The 27,734-nt window shown below is 36.6% G+C and overlaps 1 protein-coding gene across 1 annotated transcript in view; it reads left to right on the top strand.

Moving 5' to 3' along the window:
- Positions 1–27,734, top strand: part of LOC121315584 (multiple epidermal growth factor-like domains protein 10) — a 69,124-nt gene that overhangs the window by 4,459 nt on the left and 36,931 nt on the right. The window contains 4 exon segments of the mRNA XM_041249812.1: positions 11,033–11,165; positions 11,559–11,660; positions 13,231–13,331; positions 14,941–15,033. Of these exon segments, the coding sequence (XP_041105746.1) occupies positions 11,050–11,165; positions 11,559–11,660; positions 13,231–13,331; positions 14,941–15,033 (412 nt within the window). The 5' untranslated portion in view covers positions 11,033–11,049.

Here is a 27,734-nt window from a genome sequence, read left to right on the forward strand (position 1 = left end):
CTTCAGACTTGAGCTGGTTTAATGTTTGTGTAATTACAGTGGGCCCCCAAAGGGTTGAAAGCTTGTGTTCTGAAGCCCTTTAAGGAATACAAGGCTTGCTTAGGGAAGTGTGAAGATTCCAGCCAGTGCAGAATGCCTGGGCACCACTACAGGTTCAAGCTTGACTTTCCGAGAAGAGTGACTACCATGGCAGAGCACAGCTAAGTGAGGTGAATACAGGCCTCCCAGGCGCAGGGCTTAAGCAGACAAGCTGTTTTTATTCTGTGGGAGACAAAACTTAAGAAAAGGACCTTTACTGAACAGTGATTGGACAGCTTGTGACATACAGTGTTTCTTCCTTACATAAGGACTGTGTGCCAGTTTGCAGAAAGACTGTTGCCTCCCACTGTTTGAAACACTATTTTAAACAATGCCTGAAGCCCCTGAAAGTGCTGCAGCTGGGGTGAGGGCAGGAAGCTGCTTGTAAAAGCAAGCCAGGAGGTTAACCACCATCTTGTCTATCCAAGAAGTTTGTTTATATCTGTTATTCTGACAGTTACTAAAGATGTATTAGTATTTAGTTGCTTATATTGTGTTTATGGAAGAAACTAATAAGATATAAAGATTTTTTTAAATCTGTTGATGCATGCTGTATGTTGACTTCCATGATGTGTTTCTGGTGAGTTTATTATAAAGTCTTGGTCTCATCCTTTTTAGAACAAGTTGTTTGCAGTCAACATTTCTGAGGCTTGAATCATAAAGATGATTTTGAAACAAATATTGATAACACTATGCCTAATAGTTTTTCTTATTCAAAGAACGAGGATAACCTCCCTCTGCATTTATCGTTTAATCCATCCTTTTAAAATATGCAAGTGTTTTCTAAGGATAGACAGAAGGAACATTACCCATTCTTTTCTAAATCCGCTTTACAAAATAAACACAAACCACAAGGTACCACAAAGAAACTCAGGGGTGTGATTTGATTTTTTTGTAAGTCAGATGGGGAATAAAACTACACAGATCATTCTGTAGTGCTAATGACATTTAATTGATAATCATAATAATTTGATTATATGTGCACCAGGTATCTGCCATGCAAATGTGTACACTAATATAGTAACCAAGGTCTAATTGCCAACCTATTTTTCTCCTATTTGTAAATATGTATTTTCATAAGTATTGAATCCAGTACTGGAGGGATGTGTGCACAGTTAGACAGACAGAATACAAACAGGCTTTGAAACTTAGAAAACACTCTTCGAAAGACATCTGATTTACAAAACAGTATTAAGTTAATGATGTGACAAGAAGACATCGAGCTATATCTGCAGTAATAAAACTGAGACATGTCCATAGCTTCTTCAAGTGTTTGGAAACACATCAGAAGTAATGTCCGCCAGTGTCGAAGAGTTTCTGTAAATATACCCAGTGTGTGCTGCTCAGTTCATCAAAGAGCTATAGGGTTAGTTTAATCTACCCCACAGGCCGGCTCTCTGTATCAGTCTTGTGCAAAAACAGCAGCCTTCTTGTCTACTCACGGAGCAGTTGTTGAAAATGTGTTGTGCAGCTGTGACAGGGCCTGTAAGTGAGTCCATGGTAATTGGAGATTTAAATCCTCCTGCTTTGCACACACTGTCAATAACAATGGCTTCTTAGTTGTACCTGACAACCCATGGCATATGTTAAAATGAAGACTCTACTCTTCTCAATTTAGTTAAGACTGTCTACATATTACTTACCAAGCATTTATCAAGCATTTCTTTCCAGGATTACTGAATCATCAATACTCCATGGCTAAGATTCACTTTTTAACCAATGTGACAAACAACTATAGTTTCTTGCATAACCAATTTGTTGGTGCAAAGGTATCGCTGGAGCAGTTGTGGCTTGTCAGAGGAGGCAGAGGAGGCATTGCCTTCTCACAAAATTGAAATAAATAAAAAAATGTATGTATTTATTTATATGTACTATAGTAGCCTCTGCTTATAGGAAGGTCTCCTAAGAGAACACTTGCACCTCTCTTTTTCTTGCTACAAAAAGTTGGAAATGGTTCAAGCTCTCGAAAAAAAACCTGAATCAGGCACAAGTTGGTTGCAATTTGGTGTTCTGGTGAGTTGCTTCATCATTCTGCTAAATCATATGCATGTCTTATATATTGCTGCTGCATTTTTTAACATGTGTAGGGGTGCTGTGGCAATTCAGTTTGATAGTGTATTGACATTAGTTTGTGTGTTATAGTTTATTAACATGCGCTTGCCTGTTGCTTTTCTTTTACTTAACTGAGTTCATTTCATATGCTGTTGCACGTGTGTCATGACAAGTAATACATATTTATTTATTAATTCATATTGTCTGGTGGCTAAATCCGGCTTAGAGAAGGGGTGTTCTCTTAACCAGAGACTAGTAGGAGGAGGAGGCAGATGCGCTCTTGTCCCCTCATTAGTTATGATAAGCACATCTATTAGCCAATCATACTCTTCCATTTCTTCAGCTGGCTTGCATGGAACACTGAGTAAAGCCATCTCAAAAAGGGCCAAAAGGGGTATGCAGCTCTCCCCTTTAGCCTGTTTTAGCCAATCACCACACGTGTGTCCTCCCAGATTGGCTTAGTTGTGTGTTTATTCTTACTCAAGACATTTTTGTCTCATGAAATAACATGGACTTGGTACATTTTTTCTGTTTCCATGTGAAGCCTTTCAATTTACTGGCAACGCCCACTTTCTCCCCAACGTTATGCAAATTAATGGAGATGGTGGAGGGTTGATATTTAAATTAGCCATGCTTAAGGCCCAGTTGGAGTCTCTGCTGTTTAGCAGGAAACAACAAGGTTACACGAGAGAATCTCCAGGGGAAATCACCATGACATCGTGTTTGATATAAATGGTTATAAATTTCTGATTTGCTAATGGATCATGCTGGCTTTTTTAATACTTTGTTTTAGTGTTGCCGCCCACAGTGGGGGGGGGGGTTATATCTTTATTAATAATATACTGGGCTAAATCCAAGTGGTGGTTGAACAGGCGTCTGGGCTATTGAAAGGGAGGTGGCGGATACTACTGAAGTGTACTGAAGTGAACAACGAGTTTACTCTCCAAGTTATTACTTCCTGCTGTATCCTGCACAATCTGTGCCAGGACCCTAACAAGGTGTTCAGGTGGCTGCTGACAGCGAAGCAGAGGAACAGCTACCTCAGCTGCCAGCAAGAATTGCACAACAGCGATATGAAGAGGGTCCTGCTCTTAGAGAAGCACTGCTATCTTTATTTTTGTAAACCGACAGTGTACTTTTATTTTGTATCACATTTTTATTTTATTAGCTTAGGTGTTGTTGTCCACCCATTAACAGTCCAGAGTACCTTTGACCATTGTTCCATAGTCCAATGTCTGTGTTCTTGTGCATATTTTAGCCTTTTAGTCTTGTTCCCCTTTCTTAACAGAGATATTATTACTGCAACACGCTTGTCTTCTACACCTTGAAAATATAGTGATGCGAGCTATTTCACTCAATGTTTTTCCTTCTTTATGCAAGTCAAGGTTGTTATAATAGTAGAAAACACTAGTGGAGGCTTTCAGTAAATTGTTGATGCTCATAATGCATCAGAGTAAAAAAATGCACAGCACTGTATGTAATTAAGAGTACTGTTTCTGTTTGTTTCTTAAAAATGTTATGTACCTTGCTTCCTTCTTATTAAATGAATGTGTTTCATATGTGCTGTACAGAATGGTATATTATTATTTTGTTGATCATTTATTTAAGTTTAGCAAATTAAGTCGATAGGATGTGCTTGATGCTTTTGTCTGCCTTTCTCCTGCTTTAACAGCTTTGTTTAGAAAATATTGTATGCAAAGTATATTAAAGTGATGTGGTCTTGAAATCTATTAGAATAAACTATGAATAGACTCCTGTTTTCTTTCCTCTGCTGGCTTGTGGAGAAAATGCGTTTAACAACCAAATTGGGGTAAAACTTTAAAAAGATATGAAAAGTGTCAGTCAGAATACAATAATAAGACTCTTCAGCCTCCCTATACAATAATAAGACTCTTCAGCCTCCCTATACAATAATAAGACTCTTCAGCCTCCCTATACAATAATAAGACTCTTCAGCCTCCCCATACGATAAGACAACTCTTCAGCCGCTACTGCACTGACGTAAAGACTGAGATAGTTATGTGTCTGCTTCACTCTCCACACCGGTGTGGAATGGTGGCTGGGTCTTTTCCCCCTGCCTCCCAGTGAAGTAGGCTTACACTGCCATGTTGAATGCTTCAGACTATTAGGTAGATGCTGATTTTTAAAATGTATCTTGAGTTAGAACACAAAACTGGCCAGTTGCCATATGGCTCAGGTGCTTCTAAAGGTATTAGGATGTTGCTCATATTAATGCGATAGAAGGAAAGGAATACATTATTTTCTCATTCAGACAAATGTTTTCACTCACATTTGTAAATCACATAAAAAAACAAACAAACAAAAAAAACACTGACAGGTGGAAATATTGATTCAGTAATATTTTTACGTTGTCAACCTTTAAAGAAAAAAAATAAGAACATGCCTGACTTGTCAAGTCAACATACATATATTAAAAACATAACATGAAGCCTATTAGGGCATATTGAAAAAAGTTTTCATAAAAAAAAAAAAAAATTGAAAACATATTTTTCATACATAGATACAGTACATCAAAGATTAATGTGGGGTCACACTAGACTACATTTGAGAAAAATGTTAAAAATGTTACTGTTAAAAAATGTATAAACCATTTGCTGAAAAAGTTGACAAAAAACTAAGCTCAATATATTCCACTGGCATAATAGACAGTTAACAGCAGCCATAGCTATACACTGAACACCACAACAAAACATTGGACCATTGTTTACATCACACACACCCTTATAAAGGAAAACTCCTTTAAGTCTGACTAGAAAGTTATGTATCGTTGACTGAAAATAAATCACAAAAAAGCCTGTGTGTCATCGAGTAAGACTGATCAGAGACATGGGAACAGCACGGTTCCACTATAATGAGGCAAAGAATATTGAAAAAGTGCTCTTAAAGCAGCTTTCCATTGAAGAGCTGCTTCCAACAGGAGAAGCATAGAATTTGAGCTGTGACGGCACTGCCAATTGCTGGAATGCTTTGTGACTCTCCTCCCAGTAAAACAAGAAGAGTGTATTTAACTGCAGAAAATCCAGTTGTAACAGGGAAGTTACAAACCGGGTTCTACTTTTCCCAGACAAAACATTGTCAGGGTCTGGATGACATCAGAACCCAGTCATTACAATCGAGCCACTGTGGCAAAGATTTTGATGCATCTATTCTGTCCAGTCAGCCTATATGGGGGAAATGGGGGAAGGTAGAGGGTGTTCTTCACGAGGCACTTATTTTGTGAATTTTATATCAAACTTGAATTATTTTGAAGCACTACCTATTCTTGTATTGGCAAACATGGAATAACAGTATCAAGGCTGTTCATATATCCTGATGTTTAAACAAATTGGAACATTGTTGTTTTACTACCCATTGGCTATTTGTATACATAAACTAGAAGGGTGTTTGTCTAACACAGCAAATCACAGCAATGTGCGATCGCAAGTAATTATTCTCACAGCTTTATTAATAGCCAGGGAGTGGGTTTTTGAAGCATTGTTGGGGAACGGTTTGTTGTAAAAATTTGTAACCATACCTGTTTCATCCCTCCAAACGTGAAACCATAAACTAATTTTCAGGTCAATCCAACATCAGTCGTACTGGACCAGTGTGACAAAGTGCCTGCCCCTGTGTATATTATCTGTTATGTTGCGTGTGGTTTGTTAAATGTTGGTGTAGTCATTGGTACACGGGATATAAACGGGTTTGTAACACGAGTGTTTAAAATGTATATTTGTATTTAGGCACCGGATTGTACATCACTTCACGTACATTTAAAGTAGTTAATATCTGAGCACATAATAAATATCTGAGGTTGCACATAATTAATTCACGTGCTGGGATTCAAGTGAATAATTAATTAGTAATTGAATCCCAGCACAACAGTATATATAGAGGGAGAGAGAGAGAGAGAGAGAGAGAGAGTTAAAATATCAATTGCTATTGCGTGCTGGTGGGACCAGCACGATACTTGTTTATTTATCTGCTCACCGTGTTTGTTAGTGTATCTGTCTGTGCACCGTGTTTTGTTAAGTATAGTCGGTTTTTGTTTGTCTATTTATTTTGGCGTAAAGTGCCGTGTCCTGTTGTTTTCTGTTTGTTAAAAACTTTTATTTTGTAATAAATTGGCGCCAGCAGGCGTCTTCATCATTTCATTTCATCCTGTCTGTTGTGTATTTCATTCTTTCCTGGTTCTGATGCCTCCCACTTCGGCAGTCTCTGTGACAACCAGACACGTGAAAAAAAAAAAAAAAAAAAAAATACATTTTAAAATATGGCTCTTACAGGATTTTCTTTTGTTAAAAATGGTTTATTTAAATACATAATACGTGCATTACATTAAAATTTATAGTAAATACATAATACATACATAACGCAATTCATTGAAAATCCTGCTTCCCATCTGTCGATTCTGACTTGTTTCATCAGAAATAAAAATATTAGTAAACCATTCAGTACATAGAAGGGTTTCTCATGTTTTTACCCCGTTTCCTGTAGAGGTCAAACATTACAGATGTGGTAAATTCAGGGTCATGGGCTAATGCACATTGCATTTGTATTACAGCGCTATTGGTTATTTATTTGGTTATTTTTTTGAAGGCACTCCAGCTGATCTATGTAATGCAGTCTATGTTTGTCACTGGCAACTAGAACTGAAGAACCTTAAACTCAGACTTCTGAACAAAGAAGAAACACTGTGTTTTATAACTGCAGTAGGGGAAGCTCTGAATGATCACAAACATTATAGAAAAAAAGCAATGGAACAACATGCAATGTACAAAATATCAGTATAAAGCTACTGACTCCTTATGGTAAGGAGTACCCGCTCTGCTGCTTTTGATGAGTATTGTATTGCCTATCACATGGCCTTGCTGCATGGCTGCCACTAAGGCCATTATTCATACTGTCTCAAAACGCATTTCCTATTATATGCAGGGTATTTGTTTTTCTGTTTAAAATTAGATTTCACAGGCTTGTTGCCACTTCAGCAGAATGCTGCCTTTCACACATCTGTAGAATGGGAGAGAATGGACACTAGTAATTATTAGAGGCATTCCTTTTCATAAGCAGTTGAAAGAAGATCCAAAAAACCACAACTGTATATAATACACAAGTATCAGCAACACCCCAGTAATTCCTCAGAGAATGGATTGCATTTGAGAACACTGTAAATAAGTCATTCCAAATGTGGATTGTGTATTTGTAGATTATATGTAGTAATGCAATTATATAGTTTTTTATATGGTAGTGCATCTAGCAAGTTTAAAACATTTTCCTCATTTTGTATCACTTTCCCTTTAAGATGAAGTTTAGCTTTGATTTTTAATGGTTTTATGTTTAAATAAATGTTAAGATTTTTTTTTTTTTTTTCTAAAAGAGCAATCAAGCTTGAACTTTCTGCACATCCCCATGTCTTATTTGAAATGAGACATTTAGTTTTTACTATTGTAGTATATTTATTTTTATTTGATAAAAAACAAAAAATGCCAATGGAACTATGGAAGGTAGTGATGGATTGCTTTCAAAATTAGAAGCTACAGTTTTGAAAAGTTCTATGTGATTCAAACACTTTTAATGTTGATCATCTGAATCTACAGCTCCAGTATAGCCAAAAGTTTTGCATCACCCTATAGAATTAACTAATTTTGCTTCATAAAATCGAATGAAATCTGCTGAATAATGTTACGTTAACATATTGAATTACATACCGCTTCATAGTTTTCCATATACTTAACAAGAAAACTGACAAAATTGAAAACTGACATTTCGAAATCTAACATGAAATACTGTACTGCTATTACGGTAGACTTGTGCAGTATAATTCTGTAGTTTCTTTGATTAAATAAAGTCAAATAAATGATTCTCAATCCTAAAGTTGTAGGTGATTCAAAACTTTTGGCCATAGCTGTAGACCTTATTTAATCACAATTCAGCTCAGTTTGACTGAAATAGCTCATCAGACACCCGTCTGAAAAACAGGGATGGGCCTTAAGGCCAGGATGCATTGAGGTGCACTGATGTAGAACAGGGTGTCCTTGCAGAGTGTCATGAGAAAACAGCACATGGAAAACATTCACAGACATTATGTAATTGGACAGTGTGTATGGGCATATGTATTTATCTCTCAGCTTGGACCAGTGAATATTGCCTTAAACAAGATTACATTAATCATCACTAGGCAAATCATGTGCCAGAAACAATGATGGAAATCAAAAGCAGACGTACCAGGTCATCCTTGGCATTCAGTTTGGCTATGATATCTGACAGGCAGTACTGACAGTGACAATATAGATGAGAATTTGGCTAAAAACGACATATGTTTTTTAATAGATTTCTTATGTTAATAATTATAAGCATCCTATGACTTGAACTTGTGGAATGCTTCTTGTGGTACCAGTATATTATTTCTGTAGCTTTCTATTACAGATCGGGTTGGTATAAGAGTTTGTGCTTTTCTCTTCTGTTTAGAAACTCGCTAAAACTAGCTGCAAATGATATCATCAAGGAAAGTTCATCAAGGAACCAAGGAGTTTTCCCACTTTAAATGAGCCTGTATGTTACATATGCTAGACTGGAAACTCTTCACAACCTGTATTTGGATGTCTGGATAGTTATGGGACTGGTTTGCTTCTTTAACTTGGTGATCAAAGCAACGGATCCTGCAGGTTGTAATACCCTGATGATTCAAGCTGGTTGTGACAGTGTGCATATGATGCTCAAAAACTGATTTCATTTTCAACAGTTCATCAAGAAGTGACACTACTGACTTCTGTTCATTTTTATAATTGTCTTAACAAAGGTTGAATCTCTTGGTGAAACCAGGTGTAATGAGAGTGGGGGCCTGGCAGTCTTTGCTTAATAGTATCAAACACCCCCTGACACTCCACTGACCACTTAATTCAATTTGGTGCACTCTTTTTGGTGAGGTCGACTAAAGGGTTAACCAGCATAAAGCGGCGGTAATAACCAGCTAATCTCAATAGTGACCTCATCTGAGTCTTGGTTTTGCGGATTGCCGCATCTACCAAAGTCAGGATTTTGGTGACAACGGGTTTCACCCATCCATTCATTCCCCATTAAAGATCCCAAATATTGAGTCTCTGTTTTGGCAAACGCACATTTTCCCAAGTTAGCTATCAGCCAGGCTACCCTTAGAGACTGAAGGATGGCAATAACCCTAGCCAAATGCTTTCGCCAGGTGGAGCTGTAAATAACTACGTCATCAATACATGCTGCTGCATATTCAGGGGTTGAAAATGTGGTTTTCTCTCTAGAACTGCAGGTTAAGAGGATCTGCCAGTATCCCTTTGTCAGGTCTAGAGTAGCGATAAACTTCTCCTTTTCCAGTCTATCTAGAAGTTCATCGACCTGAGGCATAGGGTACACAAAGAACTTGGCAATAGCATTTACCTTCCAGAAGTCCACACAGAAGCGGTTGATGCCGTCTTTCTTGGCCACTATGACAACTGGACTGCAGCACTCACTCCTGGAAGGCCAAATCACCCCAAGTTAGAGCCATGTCCCAAACCTCTTTGCGAACACCACTTTGTCGAATTTCCAGGCTCCAGTAAGGTCTCTCTCGTACTGTGACACCTTTGGGATAGATAATGTCATATTCAACAAAGTTAGTTCTGCTGGGCAAGTCAGAAAAAAAAACATGGCTGAACTGCTCAATAAGCTTACGTAGCTCCCAGGCTGTCTAATTTCAGAATTCACCTTTCCTATAGCCTGAATCACTTCATATGGCCCCTGCCATTTAGCACATAATTTTGATTCTGATGAGGGAAGCAGCAGCAGAACCCTATCGAACTCTGCGGAACCTCTCACTGTAAAAAGGAGGTATGGAGGAAGAAGTGATGCCCAGTGTTTTTGCTCTTGAGTTACAAAACGTCTCAGCATCTGCTTCAAGGTCTGATTAAAGCGCTCCACCAAACCATCCATCTGTGGATAAGAACATAAGAACATAAGAACATAAGAACATAAGAACATAAGAAAGTTTACAAACGAGAGGAGGCCATTCGGCCCATCTTGCTCGTTTGGTTATTAGTAGCTTATTGATCCCAAAATCTCATCAAGCAGCTTCTTGAAGGATCCCAGGGTGTCAGCTTCAACAACATTACTGGGGAGTTGATTCCAGACCCTCACAATTCTCTGTGTAAAAAAGTGTCTCCTATTTTCTGTTCTGAATGCCCCTTTTTCTAAACTCCATTTGTGACCCCTGGTCCTTGTTTCTTTTTTCAGGCTGAAAAAGTCCCTTGGGTCGACACTGTCAATACCTTTTAGAATTTTGAATGCTTGAATTAGGTCGCCACGTAGTCTTCTTTGTTCAAGACTGAACAGATTCAATTCTTTTAGCCTGTCTGCATATGACATGCCTTTTAAGCCCGGAATAATTCTGGTCGCTAGAGCAGCAATATATTTTTTATAGCGAGGTGACCAGAACTGAACACAATATTCAAGATGAGGTCTTACTAGTGCATTGTACAGTTTTAACATTACTTCCCTTGATTTAAATTCAACACTTTTCACAATGTATCCGAGCATCTTGTTAGCCTTTTTTATAGCTTCCCCACATTGTCTAGATGAAGACATTTCTGAGTCAACAAAAACTCCTAGGTCTTTTTCATAGATTCCTTCTCCAATTTCAATATCTCCCATATGATATTTATAATGTACATTTTTATTTCCTGCGTGCAGTACCTTACACTTTTCTCTATTAAATGTCATTTGCCATGTGTCTGCCCAGTTCTGAATCTTGTCTAGATCATTTTGAATGACCTTTGCTGCTGCAACAGTGTTTGCCAAACATGTGTCCTGATGGGACGCATTTTTTATATTTTAGATTCTTCTATACATAAAAGTATCTTTCAGGCTTAACTAGTATGTGTTGTTTTTATTATAGATTTTGCATCTTGAAAGATGGTCCCTTTTCCACATCATTGTGGATCCCTCTTAATTGCCTTGGTATGTTACTTAGTCCGAGCAACATCTTCACTGAATCTTGAGGATCCAAATGTATGCAGCCATTGGGAAAGGTAAGTCATGTTTAGCACTTATAGTGATACAGATTTTTTGTTTATAATAAGTATGCAGTTTAGTTTTATACTTGGGCTTTTTTTAAAGTACGTTCAAATTGAATATGAGTGTCTGTGCTTTAATGTGTAAGACATTTGTGTATTGTATAATGATGTATTTTGTGTTTTGTGCCCTTTATCATAATAAGTCATCCTTATACAAATTGTAATTGTTACATAGTTTGCAGTATGACTTATATTAAGCATTCCATAGAGCATGTGATACCCCATCCCTTCAGCTGCCCCAAAGGCTTATGACATCATTAAGAGGCCTTGTCCTTAAAAAGTCTTGAGTTTGTATCACGCACTTGGTATCAATACATTCTAGTAACTTATTATGCTATTTTCTTGTAGTTATTCTGTTAGTGTGCAAGAGTCCTACGCACATCCGTTTGATCAGATTTACTATACCAGCTGTACTGACATCCTGAACTGGTTCAAATGCACGAGACACAGGTGAGAAATTGAAAAGTTTCACGTTTAAGGACGCACACTTACTTTTTGTATTCATTGTCACAGAAAAGCCAAAGTCTAATAGTCTAATATAGTATATTTAAAAACCAACAAAACCTCAAAATAGTGCATGCTGTTTTTATAATAATGTTTGCCTACAAAGAAAGGATATCAAAGAAAGAACATCACTGCTTTTTTGTAAGCTGTGTTATATTCTAACTCATGAATTCTAACTAATGAGTTCACCGTTTTTCCCCATATGTATTTAGGACTTTCCTGTGCTTTACCATAATTCTTTCCAGTTCAGAGTTCTTGTTAATGCTTTACAATTTTGTTACTGTGCTGGGCAATGTTTTTGACTGTTTGCATGGTAAAGCTTTATAAGGGACCCCAATTGCCAGAACAAATGCTGTATAGGCAAAATGTTAGCAAAATGTTACCAAATTGGGGTCTAATTTGAGGCTTATGAGGATGAGATTAAAAAACAAGGCGTCAATTGCAGCGTACCAGCGATTTAGTCCATGTCAAGTGGACTGAAATACGGACTAGAAAATCCTGCATATCTCTACTAACTTAATTCTGATTGCAGTGTAGCAAGCAGATGATCCCGGTAATTGGTTTAACTGATCGTGGGAACAAACCTGCAGCTACAGCCAAAAGTTTTGCATCACCCTATAGAATTAATTATTCTTCATAAAGTAAATAATGCATTTTTATTACATCAAACATATTTAAGTAAAAATAAATGTCATGTCTTTTTCGTGCACATTTCAAACTGGTGGATCTGACTGTACTTGCATTTAAGTTGTCGACACTGCTGCATAGGCATAGAGAAGTTTATTTGCATGATAGTGGACCATTAGTTGTTTGTAGGTAAATCATATTAACTGAAATTGTATTGCATTAAACTGAAAACGGTAGCAAAGGCACATGATTAAAAAGTGTATTTAAAATGTAGGGCCTATGTATATTTCTCAAGACTTTATTCTCACAGATCTGACTGCCCGAATGTGACGGACATAAGAAATGTACAGAGTAAAGTTTTCAAATGTACTTGTCATTTTAGAGGTAAAATGCAGCTGCCTCTGCAAACAAATTTAAGCAATAAATGCTTAGGACAAGCAAGCATACTAATTTAGTCTTATCCTTCACAGTACTGTTAATCCACTTGAACAGGATCATCACGAATCTGATTTGGTATGATGCCGCCGCCGCAATCAGGATCTTGTTTAGTCTCATTTAGCAGATGAGCTACCTGTGGTGATTAACCTCTGGTACTCTGCTGTCGGGATTAGAAGGTGTACTAACTTTAGTCCAGTCAAGTGGACTAAACCTGCTCAATCCACTAGTTAGACACATCGAGTGGCCTAAATTTAGTATGCTGCAATAGAACCATGATCATTTAAGTAATAGCCTTGTCAGGTCCATTAAACATCTTCAACCTCTAACCTTGGGAGGTCTTATTTTAATGACGATATTATCCTGGGTTTGGATTGCATGATATTATTGCATTCTCTTGAACAGGACTGGGTAATGCCCTTTGCTTTAACGTATCTTTTTTTTCTGTTGATAGAGTCAGCTATAGAACAGCCTATAGGCGAGGCGAGAAAACAATGTACAGGCGGAAATCACAGTGCTGCCCTGGATTTTATGAAAGCAGAGAGATGTGTGTTCGTAAGTATCATTTACTCTTAAAGAGGAAAGTAAAGTGAAGATCATTATCCCTTAACTATCCTGCTGCTACGTATTTCCTATGATAGGAATGCCTTAATCCTTCAATCACTGCAAGTAGGCAATTCATTCCAAAATGTATTGAAAAGTAAAGTGCACTTTACCATCTAATTTTGTCCTTAGGAGTTCTTTTAAAACAGCAACATACCCCAAACTTGGTGCACCAGAGGCTGCTAGACAGTGAGGGGGAAATTCTTAAAAGTCATATAATAGATCTGCAATGCAAATCAACATCTAATTTGAAGCTTATATTAAATCAATATAAGTTGCACATTGCCATTGCTTGTTGCCCCGAGGGCTACAGAAAAACAACAAAGAAATCGATATGAATGCAGCGCTAGTGCCTCGCTGTCAACACCCAGTTAAACAAAAAAGAAAGGAATTAGTTAATAGACGTGGTATAATCTAGTTAGACAGATAGAATTATAATGAGGCCAAATGTCAATCTTTGTTACCTGGCAAATGATATTACCTCTAAATTACAATTAATAGATGCCCAGTATGCAAGAAGACAGAAAAAAGGTAGAACTAGTTTCAATCCTTAAAGCATTCACAACATTGCCTTTGAATTTATATAAGCACGTTGAATTAAATATTATTATTATTTATTTATTTGGCAGACTTTGAATATATGGGTATAAACGCATTGAATTAAATATGGGTTAAATTAGCCAAGTAGCTCAAATTTATAAGAGCAATTCTAATTGGGTTTCTTGAGGACCAAGAGAAGGCAAAAATATCTAATTATGTTCTGGTAGTGATGCTGTACATACATATGTCACACTTTTTGCATACAGTATATCTACAGTGTATAGAAAGGCTTACCTAACTTATATAAACTTATAGAGTTGTTTTATTTAAACCATGCCCCAACTTTTTTTTTCTTCACATGGACTGTCTTTTATTGATCTTAAAGTTATAAAAACTGTACAAACTACACGGGAACAGCCAACCATTGATTCAAATAATAGCATTACTTGGTTCCACTAAACCTGTATACAGATATAAACTATGCCTGAAAAGCTTAATTTCACTCAGAAATAATAATAATAATAAATGCCATCATTAGTTATTATACATGCTTTGCTACACTGTATTTTTTTCAAACAGGTTTTCTGTTCAATATATATAATAATTCTAGTGAAGTGAAATAGACAAGTTGCCCACTGCAATCTAAAGCCAATGGTGTTAATTGGGTGGCATTACAAAAAATTTATTATATATAATATTATTATTATTATATCTATATATATATATATATATATATATATATATATATATATATATATATATATATATATATATATATATATACAGTGCCTATAGAAAGTCTACACCCCATTTCAAAATGTTCAACTTTTGTTGCCTTACAGCTTGGAATTAAAATGCTTTTTTTTTTTTTTTTTTTTTTTCCATTTATCTACACTGTCAACTCGTGTTCCTGAGACGTTATCGGGTGACTAGAGATGTGTTTGTGTGTGTGTGTGAAGAAATGTAATTTGACCTCACTTTCCCTTGTTCTCTCTCCCTCGCTCTCTCTTCCCTGTTGCAGCTCACTGCACTGAAAAATGTGTCCACGGCCGTTGTAGTGCCCCCAACACCTGTCAGTGTGAGCCTGGCTGGGGTGGACCCAACTGCTCCAGTGGTAAGTCCTCACCTGCTCGTGTCAGTCTTGCCTGCTTTTCCATCTGTGCAGCGGGGGCAGACGCTGAACATCATTGTAAACTGTGGATCTATGTGCATTCAGCCTTTTTTCATCCTCATCATATTTTAATAATAATAATAAAAAAGATAAATAGCCAAGCCACACTGTTCCAAAATAGAATGATTTTGCTAAACAATTGCAAAGCTTGATTTAAGGAAAGTGATTCTCTGAACGCAGCTGTTTAATTCTCGTCTAAACAACAGTTGCAAAATCTAATAAAAGGGTCTTTGTTATGTCTGAAACTGTAAGGTCTCTAGGGATTAACTAAAAGCCTGTGTTGTCTTAGTAGGACTGAGTAGCAAATTTGACCTGGAAAGAATGGTTACACTCTGGTATTGTTCTCCTGGCTGGAATTTGGAAGGAATGAGGATTTCTGTTCACATGTATTTCAGACACTGACTTTTGGAACTTGTCCATTAACCTGACCGGCATAAAATAGGGAAGAGGACACGTTTAATTTTGCAGCCAATTGATCCTATTGTTCTGGCTGTTTCACTAAAGGAAATAAAGTAACTAAATTACACCACCACTTTGTTTTGTTAGAGTAAAAGGAAAGGATTTTAGACTTTTCCCACTGATTTTGTTTGTGTTTGCACTTGCCAATGCAAGATCCTTGATTACAATTACAGCAGTCTTCAAGACATTAGAGACCAAAATAGAGAGTGTATTGTGATACCATTCCCTTTGAACAACAAGGGTGTCCTAGGTTCAGAGTGAGGGCATGAATCGGCAAGATTAATCCACTTGTTTGTATTTAAGACATTGTTACCATTGTTCAAAGTTATTGTGCGCAGGTGCTTGCTCACATTGTGCTCTGTTTATGTTTCAACCACAATTAAAAGTAATCATGTCCATCTTGCAGTATGCCTGGGAGATGAAATGGAGATATCAGAGTACAGAGATCACCAGTACTGGCCTGCTCTGGAGTTTCTTTGAGCTGTTCCACTAAAATTGAGAACTTTTCATTTAATACTATTAAGTTAATACTTTGTGTGAAGTGTGTTTCTCATGGCTGTTCAAATATTTTATTTTTAGTATTTTATAATAAGAGACAGCATAACCAAATGTTTTATTTATTATAAATAACACCAAAAAAAAAAAAAAAAAAAGTATTATACTCATGAACTTCTATCAAACACAGAAAGTGTTCTTTAGAGCTATGCCAAAGGATGACATCTGTGCCTAAGATAGCAACTGGAATTTTGATTCAATTGGTTGATTTCTCAAAAGTGATTTATAATCTTATTGACATATACTCAATTAATGCAGGAGCGCAGGAAATTTGCAAGAGAGACTTCTTGAAATATTTGTTAAGCAGGGTTGAATAAATATGCATAAAAGTGCATAAAAACTGAGGAAGAAAGTTTTGCAGAAACATTTGTTTTCTGTTATAAATTGTATTTATGTTTTCATTTGTTTCCAAGCTAAAGTATACCTCGATCGCCACCAGCCTTAAATAAAATCCCATTCCGTGGATTCTTGTACTGCTGAAAGCTACTGTAAGCTGCTGGATTAATATATATCTTAGAATTCTTAGAATCAATCTGGAAATCTTTTCAGCTGGCAAAGCTGGTTTCCATAACCTTTAAAGACAATCAAGCAACACAAAACAACTTGTAATTTGTTCTATTGTAATCACAAGGTTATGATGGCCCTTTTTTAGACAGTGCCTCGCTCCCCCAGATCTCAACCAGATTCTGCAGCATTGTACGTAACACAGGGTGTTTATTTCAGAGTTTTCAGATGTGATGTCTCATAGAATAAAAAGCAGTGTTCAAGATGTTCCAAAAAAACAGATCTGGGCCTAGTCTGCTTTTGACCTGCTTTGCCCCATCTGCCAACACTGGAGCCTGGTGTTTGGGTTCCTGGGCTGCTGGAGGAGCCACCTCTTCAAAGCTGCGGTAATTGAGGTCTGCTTCTTGGTGGTTAAAGATCCCATTCAACTTCAAGATGAGGAACTATACACTCAAAGAAAACAATCACACCATCACAACATACTAGGCCTCTTTAGCTATGGGAATTGAAGGATAGCTTATGTTGAATTAAAACAATGTTAGGCAGTGAAAATTACCCTAATTGCCTTTATTGTGCCTGGTATGATTACATCACATTTGTATATTACTTGAAAGAGGTTTTGGAACAGGAATTGTATATCAAATATTAACACCCTCCCCCAAACACTCGCATATTGCATTTCAGCACATATTAATGTACTTTATTTGCTTTTTAAAAGAACAAAAAATCTCCAGTCAATTCACCAAACATCAGCAAACCCAAGCATTTTAAAAGTATGGTGTAGAAAATGTAAGTCAGAATAATGACCCTGTGCTGTAAGTAAATAAATGTTGAAATCATTTCATTAACTTACTGCAGTTTTGCATGGTAAACGTGCCGATTTCACATGAGTTTCGTATGGCTGCACCATTGTATTTACTATTTACGATGTGTTTTGATATGCTGAACCATACCTCTTTCTTTACTATGCTAGTCTAAGCTGGACCTTGCTTTCACAAAAGTGTTTTATTTTTTAGCTGCGCATCTCAATGACAGTCAACTCAACTAGCATTTTAAAGTATGTTTGCAGTAGAGGATAGCCCTAATAAAGTCACAGGCATACTTTATTCATATCACAATTGAGAATGTAGACATAACCCAATAAAGAGTAGCGTAGGCACATACAGGGCCTGGTTTGATTATTGTAATGAAGATATATTGACCTAACACAATACACAGATCAATAAGAGCTGTCCACTAACATGCTTTAGGACATCCCCTAAAGCTACTGAACTGAAACGTCTGTCAGAACCCGTCACTATCACTCTGTCTGATTGTCTGTGAAGCTGTACACAATGGAAACCAGTGTAAATTATGTGCAACCCTGTGACAAAGATATCTAGAAGGCAGTTTTAAGGTCATGTGATAAAAACCTGGGATGGGACAGTTATGACCATGTTTAACCCCAAGCCCCCCCCACCCTCAAGAAGCGAAAAAAACCCACAAACAAAACCTTGTATTTTTTGTTCAAAACATGCACAGCAGTAAAATAAAAAAAAAAAAACATATTTTTCCATCATTTAGAAACATGATTTTAAAGATTAAAACAAGGTTTTTTTAGGATCAGCTGAACATGTACCTAGTGTATAAACCTTCAAGATCACAAAGAACTTTTCTTTTGATGAGGAGTGGAAACTGAAGGTAAAGTAAGTGCCATATATAACTGGTATTAGTTCAGCCTCAGAAAAAAAAAAAAAAAAAACTAAAAAAAAAACTAAAAACAATCCTAACATCCTGTTTCTACAGAGCTGTTGTACATGTGGTATGTGGACAACCAATAGTTACTTCAATGAATATGGCAGAATCTTGGGTTGGGTAGTTTACAGTGTGTCAATATCAGGTCATATTTATTCTGCTGACACATTATCTTAGACACAAAAGACACTCAAAGGCAGGTGTTATATATACCTATAATGTTTTACATTCAAATGTGAATGTTTGATTCTAAAAACCAATGTAGTTATGAACAGGTGGTCTTTATTAAAGGGAAGTGTGTGAATTACTGTGCACCAAGTAAAAGAGTAAGCAGTTTTTGCACTGAAGCACGCCTTTTTCTTCTCAGTTCAACCCCACTTAATAGGGAAAATTAGTATGTGTTGTAATTCTAATTGTTATGCATACTAATTTGGCCAGCCATATTGCTGAAAATGAAATAAATTATTAACTGTGTAATAAATTATCCAGTTAAAAATCAGCCTCAGGAGCCTTAGAAATTGCTTTAATTCAGTGGTAACCCCACTGTAACTAAGATCTGACATTGACTCTAATATTAGCTATGGTAACTCAATATTTTAGTGTAGAACTGAAATAAATACAATTAGAAAATAACAAAACAATGGTGTACATTTATACAAACTGAATGGTCAGCATTTTCAAGAAGTCGGCAGCACTCAGCAAATCTATATTTGCACTGTAGAATTAAATCTCTCGCCGCAACGATTTGCAATTTTCCTTATTCTTGATTTTTTTTTAAGCGCATTTCATGTCTGAAATTGAAAAAATGTTATCCCTAAAGTGATTGGCTAGTCTTGTAATTCCGCTGCATGTCTGTAAAATGCCCAGCCCCTACGTAGAAAATGCATAGTTAATTTACATTTATTCAGATCACATCGTTTTTTATGTATTCTGATTAGTCCAAATAAATACATGTACTAAATATTTGAACGCGTACTAAATAATACATTTTTGACCCGGATGGCCTTCCATGTTATAGAGCTGTTGCTCTATCGCCATGGGTCGGCAAACATTTCGGGACGCGTTATCATTAACATATTCACCGAAGCGATTCTAATGACAGCACAAACACACTATGAAAAGTAAAGTAGTCCTAAGTAGCAACTCTCTGCATCAAATCAAAGAAAGAAAAAAAAAGCCTGAGATGAAAAAAATGACAAAACGTAAGAATATTTTTCGTAAATTAATAATAAATATATGAATGAAAAAATCTAATTTTGCAGATACAATGGACTGCTACGTTTATTTTCACGAGGACTGTAGCAATTTATTTTCATAGCAATTATTACAAGTGGAAATATTTACATACAGTATAGAGCAGCAAAACAGGAATGCCACTTCTGTATCTGTGTGTGTATGTCTGTCTGTCCTTTCCCTGCTTGTTGCTAGTGTTGTGTGTGTGCGTGTATTCATGTGCAACTGTAAATGAGTTAACTGCTGTGTAAACATAATGTATTTGCTTTGTCTCTGTGATTGAAGTAAGTCACTACTATCAGCTGACCTGAAACAAGGTATCGGTTTGGTTGCCTTATAATTTACAAGCCTAACTAGTTTGAAACATTATAACGAATTAAAAAATGGATTGGAGATTTCCTTTAACCTGATTGGTCAATAGGATGGCTTAAATCTCTGATAAAGGAACTCGAAGTTTATCTTTCAAACTATGTTTAATCACTGTTCCAAATCAATCCGACCGTAAATACAGTATTCATGTATTTTACCTTTTGCCTGCTTGTTGAAAGAAAGTCTCTGTTCTTCTAGCGCACTCGCCCTCTGAATGTTGTCTGTCAACATAAAATATTCTGCCTCCTCGCTGTCGTATCTGTCTATTTAAATTTAGTGTAGCAAATAAAGTAAAAAAAAAAAAGAGAGAGCGAGAAATGTGCTTGCACTGTTTTTTTTAAATTTCATCAGAATCACTCTTTTGGAGAAGCCACTCCCTGCGGGGCAGACGCGATTGACTTTAACCGATGCGTTTACGATTGCACTCACTTTATCAGAACAGAGCCCTAGGAGTTCTTCTAAAATGTTGCCACCATAAAAGTCCCTTCTCCTCAAGGGTTTTAAAAATTCAAATCGTATTTTGTGGATTTAATTTCTACTTTTTCCTATTCTATTAGTTTTGCATGCACTTTTTGGAGCAAACTAACCATTCTCAATCACTCTATTTTTTGACAGTCTATGCTAAACAACTACACGTACAGGCCTCTGAATTGAGTTGACAAATGTTTTGGCTATAACTTACAATTGTTTATTCTAGTTTTACCTCAGCCTTTGCTGTGGACTGGCACAGACTGCAGATTGCATTGGTGAAAACAGACAGGGACAGGGCTGTTTATATATTTTTTTATAGTATTTTTGTACACAAAGCCCCGTTTGAGGTCAGCATACCGTGAATCCTTTCTACATTGCCATGTCCATTAACAAAGAGTATCTTTTGAACCTTTTTAATATTGGCAGTGTTTTTTTTTTAATTGCAAAAGAGACCAAAAGTCTAGTACCCAGTCCATTTGAACAGATGTGTTTTCTTTTAACTAAATGTAAAACCGTGTCCATACTGGGCAGTATTATGCTAGCTAAAAGCCAATCTTAGAAAGAGGCCTAGTGGATTAATGTAGAATGTGAAATGCAATATGACTTTGATTCCTTCAAAGCACAGAAAACCCAGATTCATTGATGTTGTCAGTTCATTGGCCAGGAAATCTTAACAAAAAGATAGCTTATTGTTTGGAGTAAAAAGAAAAAAAAAATCTTTTATTCTGTGCCCAGTCTGAAAAGAAAAGAAATGAAGAAAAACGCTGCAGGCTACAGACTTTGTCGTGATTTAGAATGCAAACAGGCTTTAAAAAGAGAACTAGATCCTCAAAAGGAAATCGAATTTCCACAGGCTGGGCTCTTCTTAAGACTGAGTTTTGAGGCATTCCAAATTGCCAGCTGAAATGTACAGTTTGTATTGGTTCTACATACACCATTGGGTGTCTAAAGTACAAGATTATTAAGCTGTTTATTTAGTTCTTAATGACCTGTTGATTGAAAATGCTTAGAGTAGTAACATTAGACACAGCTTGGATTTCAGTCAAAGGAAAGGCTATACATTCAGGTGCATATTTTGAAACTATTACCATTGCCAGCTGCTGCTAATTCGTCTTGCTCCACATGAAGCATTGGCATTTGATGATCTTTACAGTTTCTAAAATGAAATTGAAAACCAAATCATTTAAAAACTTCCTCCAGTGCAAACGGATAAAATATTAAATATGTTTATTTGACTTTTATAGTTTATTAAGTACATTAAGGTTACATTTTAAACTCAAAAGTTATTCCTGTATTTATCATGTGATATACAACGCTTGGCTAAGTATAGTGTATTGTTTCTGACGAAAAACAATAATATCCAGTTTTTTTTTTTAAAATTACAATAAGATCCTGTACATCAGGAGTAACATGATTATCCAGTGGCTTAATATAACCTTATAGTCACAGTAAAAGTTGAGTAGATTTACTATACTGTATAGTAATAGCATGGAACTTTATAGGCATGCATGTTTACAAGCAGGGAAGCATTGTAAAGCATGGTCAATTATAGTAGATGCTTTGTATACAATAGGTATCGAAAAAACATGGTAAGCTTTATATAGGTTAAGGATAAAATATGGCTTAACCATTTACGATGGATGAATATTGATCTTTTTTTTTTTTTAATGTTCTGCATTTAGTGTTGTTCTTGCATTTAGACTGCTAAGGACTATCTTAGCATGATTACTCAACCCATGATTGTCAACCCATGGTAATGCAGATTCTGGGTGGGATTTGGGCTAGGGTGAGTGGGGTCCCCTGGGCTCAAAAGAAAAACGGCCCGTGAGAACAAAGGTCTCCTCCCCCAGCTCAGCTATGCAGGGCCATTGGAGTGTAAAGTACGAACCCACAGTGGGAAGCTGCGACCTTCTGTTCTGGAACTTTCTAGATAAATGTACAGCATTTTATTTATTTTTTACTGTTTTGCCTTTTGTGCTGCATCAGATACAGGCAGTGTTATGCAATGTGAATAATACTTAAGAAATATAATAGAGAATAAACTCCAGGCAAAGATGCAAAGATTTTAAATCTGTGTACATTTGTGAATGAGATTTGCTGTACACTTGCTGTACTCAAGGGACACTGTGCTCAAAGTATTGCAAATAATGAAGAAAATGCTGTCAGCAAAAAAAAAAAAAAAAACACACACACAAGATTTCCTGTGAATCACCCTGAAACATTATTACCATGCTTTTTTATTGAGACGAATCAGATTTTAGCTATGCTGTTAAATGCTTTTCATCAAATCCATTAACATTAATAAAACAGTAGACTGCTTAAACTATTAGTTTAAGAGCAGCCACACAGAAATGTTTGCTTCCTATATACATTTCACGTCTTAATTACTGTAACCAAAAATTAGCTTTCACTGAGCTTTCCTTTAGGTGTTGTTATTTTCATATGCATTTTCAGAAGATGGAGAGACACAGAGTCTACCAGTCTAACCAATCTGTTTCTTAATTATATAAGCACTGCTATGCATACCACCAGACACTGCAGATACTGGGCAAGCACAATGAGTGGAAATCTAACAGGGTGTTAGTATGCTGTTTTGCTTGAAACTGCACGCCATCCCTCCTCTCTAGATTATGATTACAGAGATGTGTCTGGTTCCCATGTGCTTGGTTTCTGTAGAGTGCTGCTTTGGAAGGGTGATATGAAATGTATGGAAAACAACATTCCCTCCTCTGGTTTAGATCTGCCAGGCTAGCCCTCTCTGAACAGCTGGCAGATTAAATTACCAGGGAACATGTTTTTTTATAATTTATGAAATAACTGTTAATTTTCTTGCATGCCTGCAATTAGTTTTTAACTTATTTGTAATGGGAATTGTGTATAAGCAGTGGCAGCATGTGACTTTTTTCACAGGTGAGGCACAAATCACAAAATAGTTATTACCCCCCCCCCCCCCCCCCCCCATACCCCCCCCCCCCCCCCCCCCACTCAATGGCTAATGTACTAAAAGTAAATGTACTTTGTTCAGCTAATTTCATATATGCCTCCTCTGAGAGCATTTTAATGCATTCAAATAACAGACTGCAGTCGCTATGTAAAATATACCCCCATCAATTAAAAAAGCAACATTAGCACTGTAAACAATGCACAACTTACAGAACTGTATATGTAACCAATTTGCAAATCAGAAACTTAAAACCACGTAGTATTTTGTTCTACAAGTCATTATGTGACACCAGCGTGGAACATTCACTATAAAGACACAAATACAATATTACAAAATCATTGATTTAAAAAAAAAAAAAAAAAAAAGGCATCTTGTCATGTCGTGGAAAGAAATTGACAATTATACTATTAAAAAAGATGAAACTTTGACTTATTTAGTTGAAAGAAGGAAACATGCCCAACAATAGTTTTTTCACAGCGCCTCCTGACATTTTATGCACTCCTTGCCACGTTCGTTTACCGTCTTTCTTCACAATCTTCAGTGCTAGTGTTATTCTGACGTCCTTAACAATTGAACGTATCTCTTCTTGGGAGTTTACTGTAAAACTTATTTACCTCAGGTCGCATATAATATCAGATTCAACTGAAGACATTCTTTTAAAAAAATTAAATCACACCAATTATAACTGCTCCAAATCCAGTAGGTGCCTCACCAAGCTATGGTTACCATAGCAGTGCCTTCAGACAGGGACTCCCCAGATGGTGAGTTGCCATGGTAACAAGCATCTTTGTGAGACACTCAAGGTATGTGTCTCCCTCAGCAGTGAGGCAGCACTACATTGTTCCAGCTTTCTGGCGTTGCACTTTCGCTGCTGGTGAAAGCGAGTTGTAACTTTTAAATAATGTCACTAGCGCTTCTGTAGACTTTAATATATTTAATATGCTTAACTGTGCTTAAATGTTTTTCTCAATCAATTAAAAAGAATATGCAAAATGTTTTTTTAGCCTTTGGGAATTATTGGTGAGACCATGCCTCACTTGCCTCGGCTGACAAGCCGCCACTATTTATAAGTGTAGGATTCACTAGTTTAATCGTTTATGTATGGTAATATAACCCTTTTCAGACATACTTTTTCTGATTTCCAGATTATTATTATTATTATTATTATTATTATTATTATTATTATTATTATTATTATTACTACAGTAGTCTGTTGCATATCTGACTGTGGAGAGTAAGGGCGGATATATGTAAATATATCAGATGAATGAATCCAGTTTTAAATACCATTTATACACAGCTGTAACAATTACTATATTCTAACAATTATTGTGATTCAGATTTTATTAGAGAGCTCCCCTAAATCCCTTGTTTAGAAAGATACAGGTTATTAATGCTTGTGACAGAGTAGCCGTCTGCCGCATGGGTGTGTGCATTCGCTGCTGAGTGACAGGCAGGAGATCGAGATGGAGGTTGAGGTTGATACGCCCTGCAGGCAAATAGGATTTAGTTACCTATCACACTGAAGCGCTCACGTGACACTACCAGCAGTGGCAGCGCACAGATCACATACAAACTTTGGTATAATATCTTAACTAATCTTCTGTGTTCAATAGTAAACTAACAGTGGTGGATAAACGGTTAGGACAGATATGTGACGGGCAGATACGCGATGGATTACTGTACTATACAAGTTAAACTTTTATTTTCCTATACAACAATGGTGTTATTGGTCAATAGAGCAAAACAACCGAAGAACACTTAAAAAAAAAGTTACAGTCTTAATTTTCAGCAAAGAAAGTTGAGTTAAACATTTACAGTGCTGTGCAGTGGTACCAGTCTTGGGTGTCACCACTTCAGAAACTAAATGAAGAAAACATTTCCCACCCAGTCATACTGTATTTGTAAACAATAATGAAATCTATCTATCTATCTATCTATCTATCTATCTATCTATCTATCTATCTATCTATCTATCTATCTATCTATCTGTCTATCTGTCTATCTATCTATCTATTTATCTATCTATCTATCTCTCTGTCCAGCGCTACCCAGTTATAACATGGTTAATAATTGGAGACCGCGTTATTTGTGTTTCGCCTTATAACGAATGTTGGCATTTTTGTTACCGAAATGATTTACAATGGCCAAATTAATATTGTAGCATACTGTCAAATAGTTCAATAATATTGCACTGAACTGTATTGTTGTCTGCCCTTTCAAAGCTGTTTTACAGGGCAAAAACGAGTTGCTGTTTTGTATTTTTTTTGTTCTTTCAGTTTAGTATTCCACTCTGCTACAGTGTCAATGTCTTTCAGTGTGAGAGGTAGACATCTCACACAGGCTGCTCATTAAGCTTGTATAGCACATGGCATTTCTTCACAAGCAGTGCTTAAGAGGTACATTAACTACTTTGACTTGTACTTTGTAAGAAAAACCCTCAGTTATACAGGTACTTCCTGCCTAAATGTTGGTGTTAATATGTTCTCTGCGCTAGATACGTTAATATAGTGTTACACGTTTTTGGAAATAAACATACGGTACAAACATTGTACAGTATGTGATATCCCTGACAACCTGATGCTGGATCTACTACTATTGAAACCCATTAAGCAATACATTATACGTGTGTATTATAACACGGCTGATTGGTAAAACAGCATCACATGACCGTGCGTATATAAAACGTATAGCACGGCTTGCATACTAATGAGCAGCTTCACACTGAGTAAATCACTACTCACCACTACATTCTAAATTCCTTGACAAACTGCCATTTTATTTGATATTAGTTACAAAACTACTGCCAAAAATGAGTGACATTACACCTATTTCCTTTGATATATTTGGGGATGAAAACAGATAACTGGTACAACACCAACTTGCTGAGTGAAGACAGCAGTTCACCTGAAAAAAAAGACAAATAAAATAAGTGTTCCAGCAACTGTCAAGAGTAGACACATAAGAGTAGATGAGGAACAGTTAAATGAAATAGAAGAAAGATTGAGATTGAAAAAGAACACTAAGAGAAATGACAGCATGGGCTGTTAATGTACTTAAAGAAAAAAATATGGACGTTCATTTTAATATTAATCTTTATATGGAGCCTTTCATAGTGGATTGCAAAGCACTTTACAAGACTAGGGTGTGTGAACTATGCATCAGTTGCAGAGTTACATACAACAACATCTCATTTGAAAGATGGCGCACAAAAAGGTTAAGTGACTTGCTCAGAGTCACACAACGAGTCAGAGGCTGAATTGGGATTTGAACTGGGGACCTTTTTATTACAAACCCCTTTCTTTAACCACTGGACCACACAGCCTCCAATGAAATTCTATTTTAAGGAAATAAGTCCAAAAATGTTATGCCAGTGCAAGAAGTTCAACTGGCGACCAGTATTCAGTCTTTTATAACGCTGAGAGCTGGACTAAATAGATATTTTAATAGTTGAAGTGTTAACATCTCTGCTGAGAGTGAGTTTAAAACCAGCAATAATGTATTTCTGTCAGTCATGAAAATATTTAGAAAAGCAGGTAGACAAGGCCAGATACCACCCCCCAAATTACCAGCCTGGATTTGAAGCGTCTGCGTGAAACTGAGGCACTATCCCCTGACACCGTGGTCGGATTGATGCGTAAAGTCTGGTTCGATCTTAAACTTAATCTGGCATGAAGTGAACATGAGGGCGTTCGACAGCTAACAAAAACATCTTTTGAGATCCAAAAGGATGAAAACGGACTTGAATATGTGTGCCTCACATATAACAAGGTCACAAACTCACCTCAAAATCCAACTGCTGTCCTGCCTTCCTCAGTGTTATTTGAAACTCCACCCAGACCATCATTAGTAAACGTGCAATTTATTTTAATAAATAAGTGAACAGTAAATTAAATTAAGTTTGGGACTATATTACACTGTGGATGTATACACAATATAAGTTTCTGGATTTGTCTTAATTTAAAATATGTTTTAATTATTTTAGTTACCTCAAATGACAGGTAGCTGTGCTACAAGCGATATAAAACACTACGGTCCGTGCGGCTCCAATGATATGTACCACTTCTGGGGTGGTTAAAGGCGTGGTATACATCATGGGAGCTGCACAGCCATTGTGGTTTATACCTTACTTATAATCCAGCGCTGGCAATGGAACTTGAAACAAGCAATGTGACTGGTTGAGCAAGGTTCCAGCTGTCTGTATATTGGATGGCTACAGACAGTTGGAGCCTTGCCACATAGTCTAAATCACTGCGCTGCCTCACAGAATTTAAAGTATTGGTAGTCATCTTGCTTTTACAGTTACAGATGTACAGCTGTAACTATGAAACTGAGTGACCAATTACCTACAAAAAATTCCAAAGTAGTAAGTTGA

This window comes from Polyodon spathula, chromosome 1 (assembly GCF_017654505.1).
Source record: "Polyodon spathula isolate WHYD16114869_AA chromosome 1, ASM1765450v1, whole genome shotgun sequence".
NCBI classification, from domain to species: Eukaryota; Metazoa; Chordata; class Actinopteri; order Acipenseriformes; family Polyodontidae; genus Polyodon; species Polyodon spathula.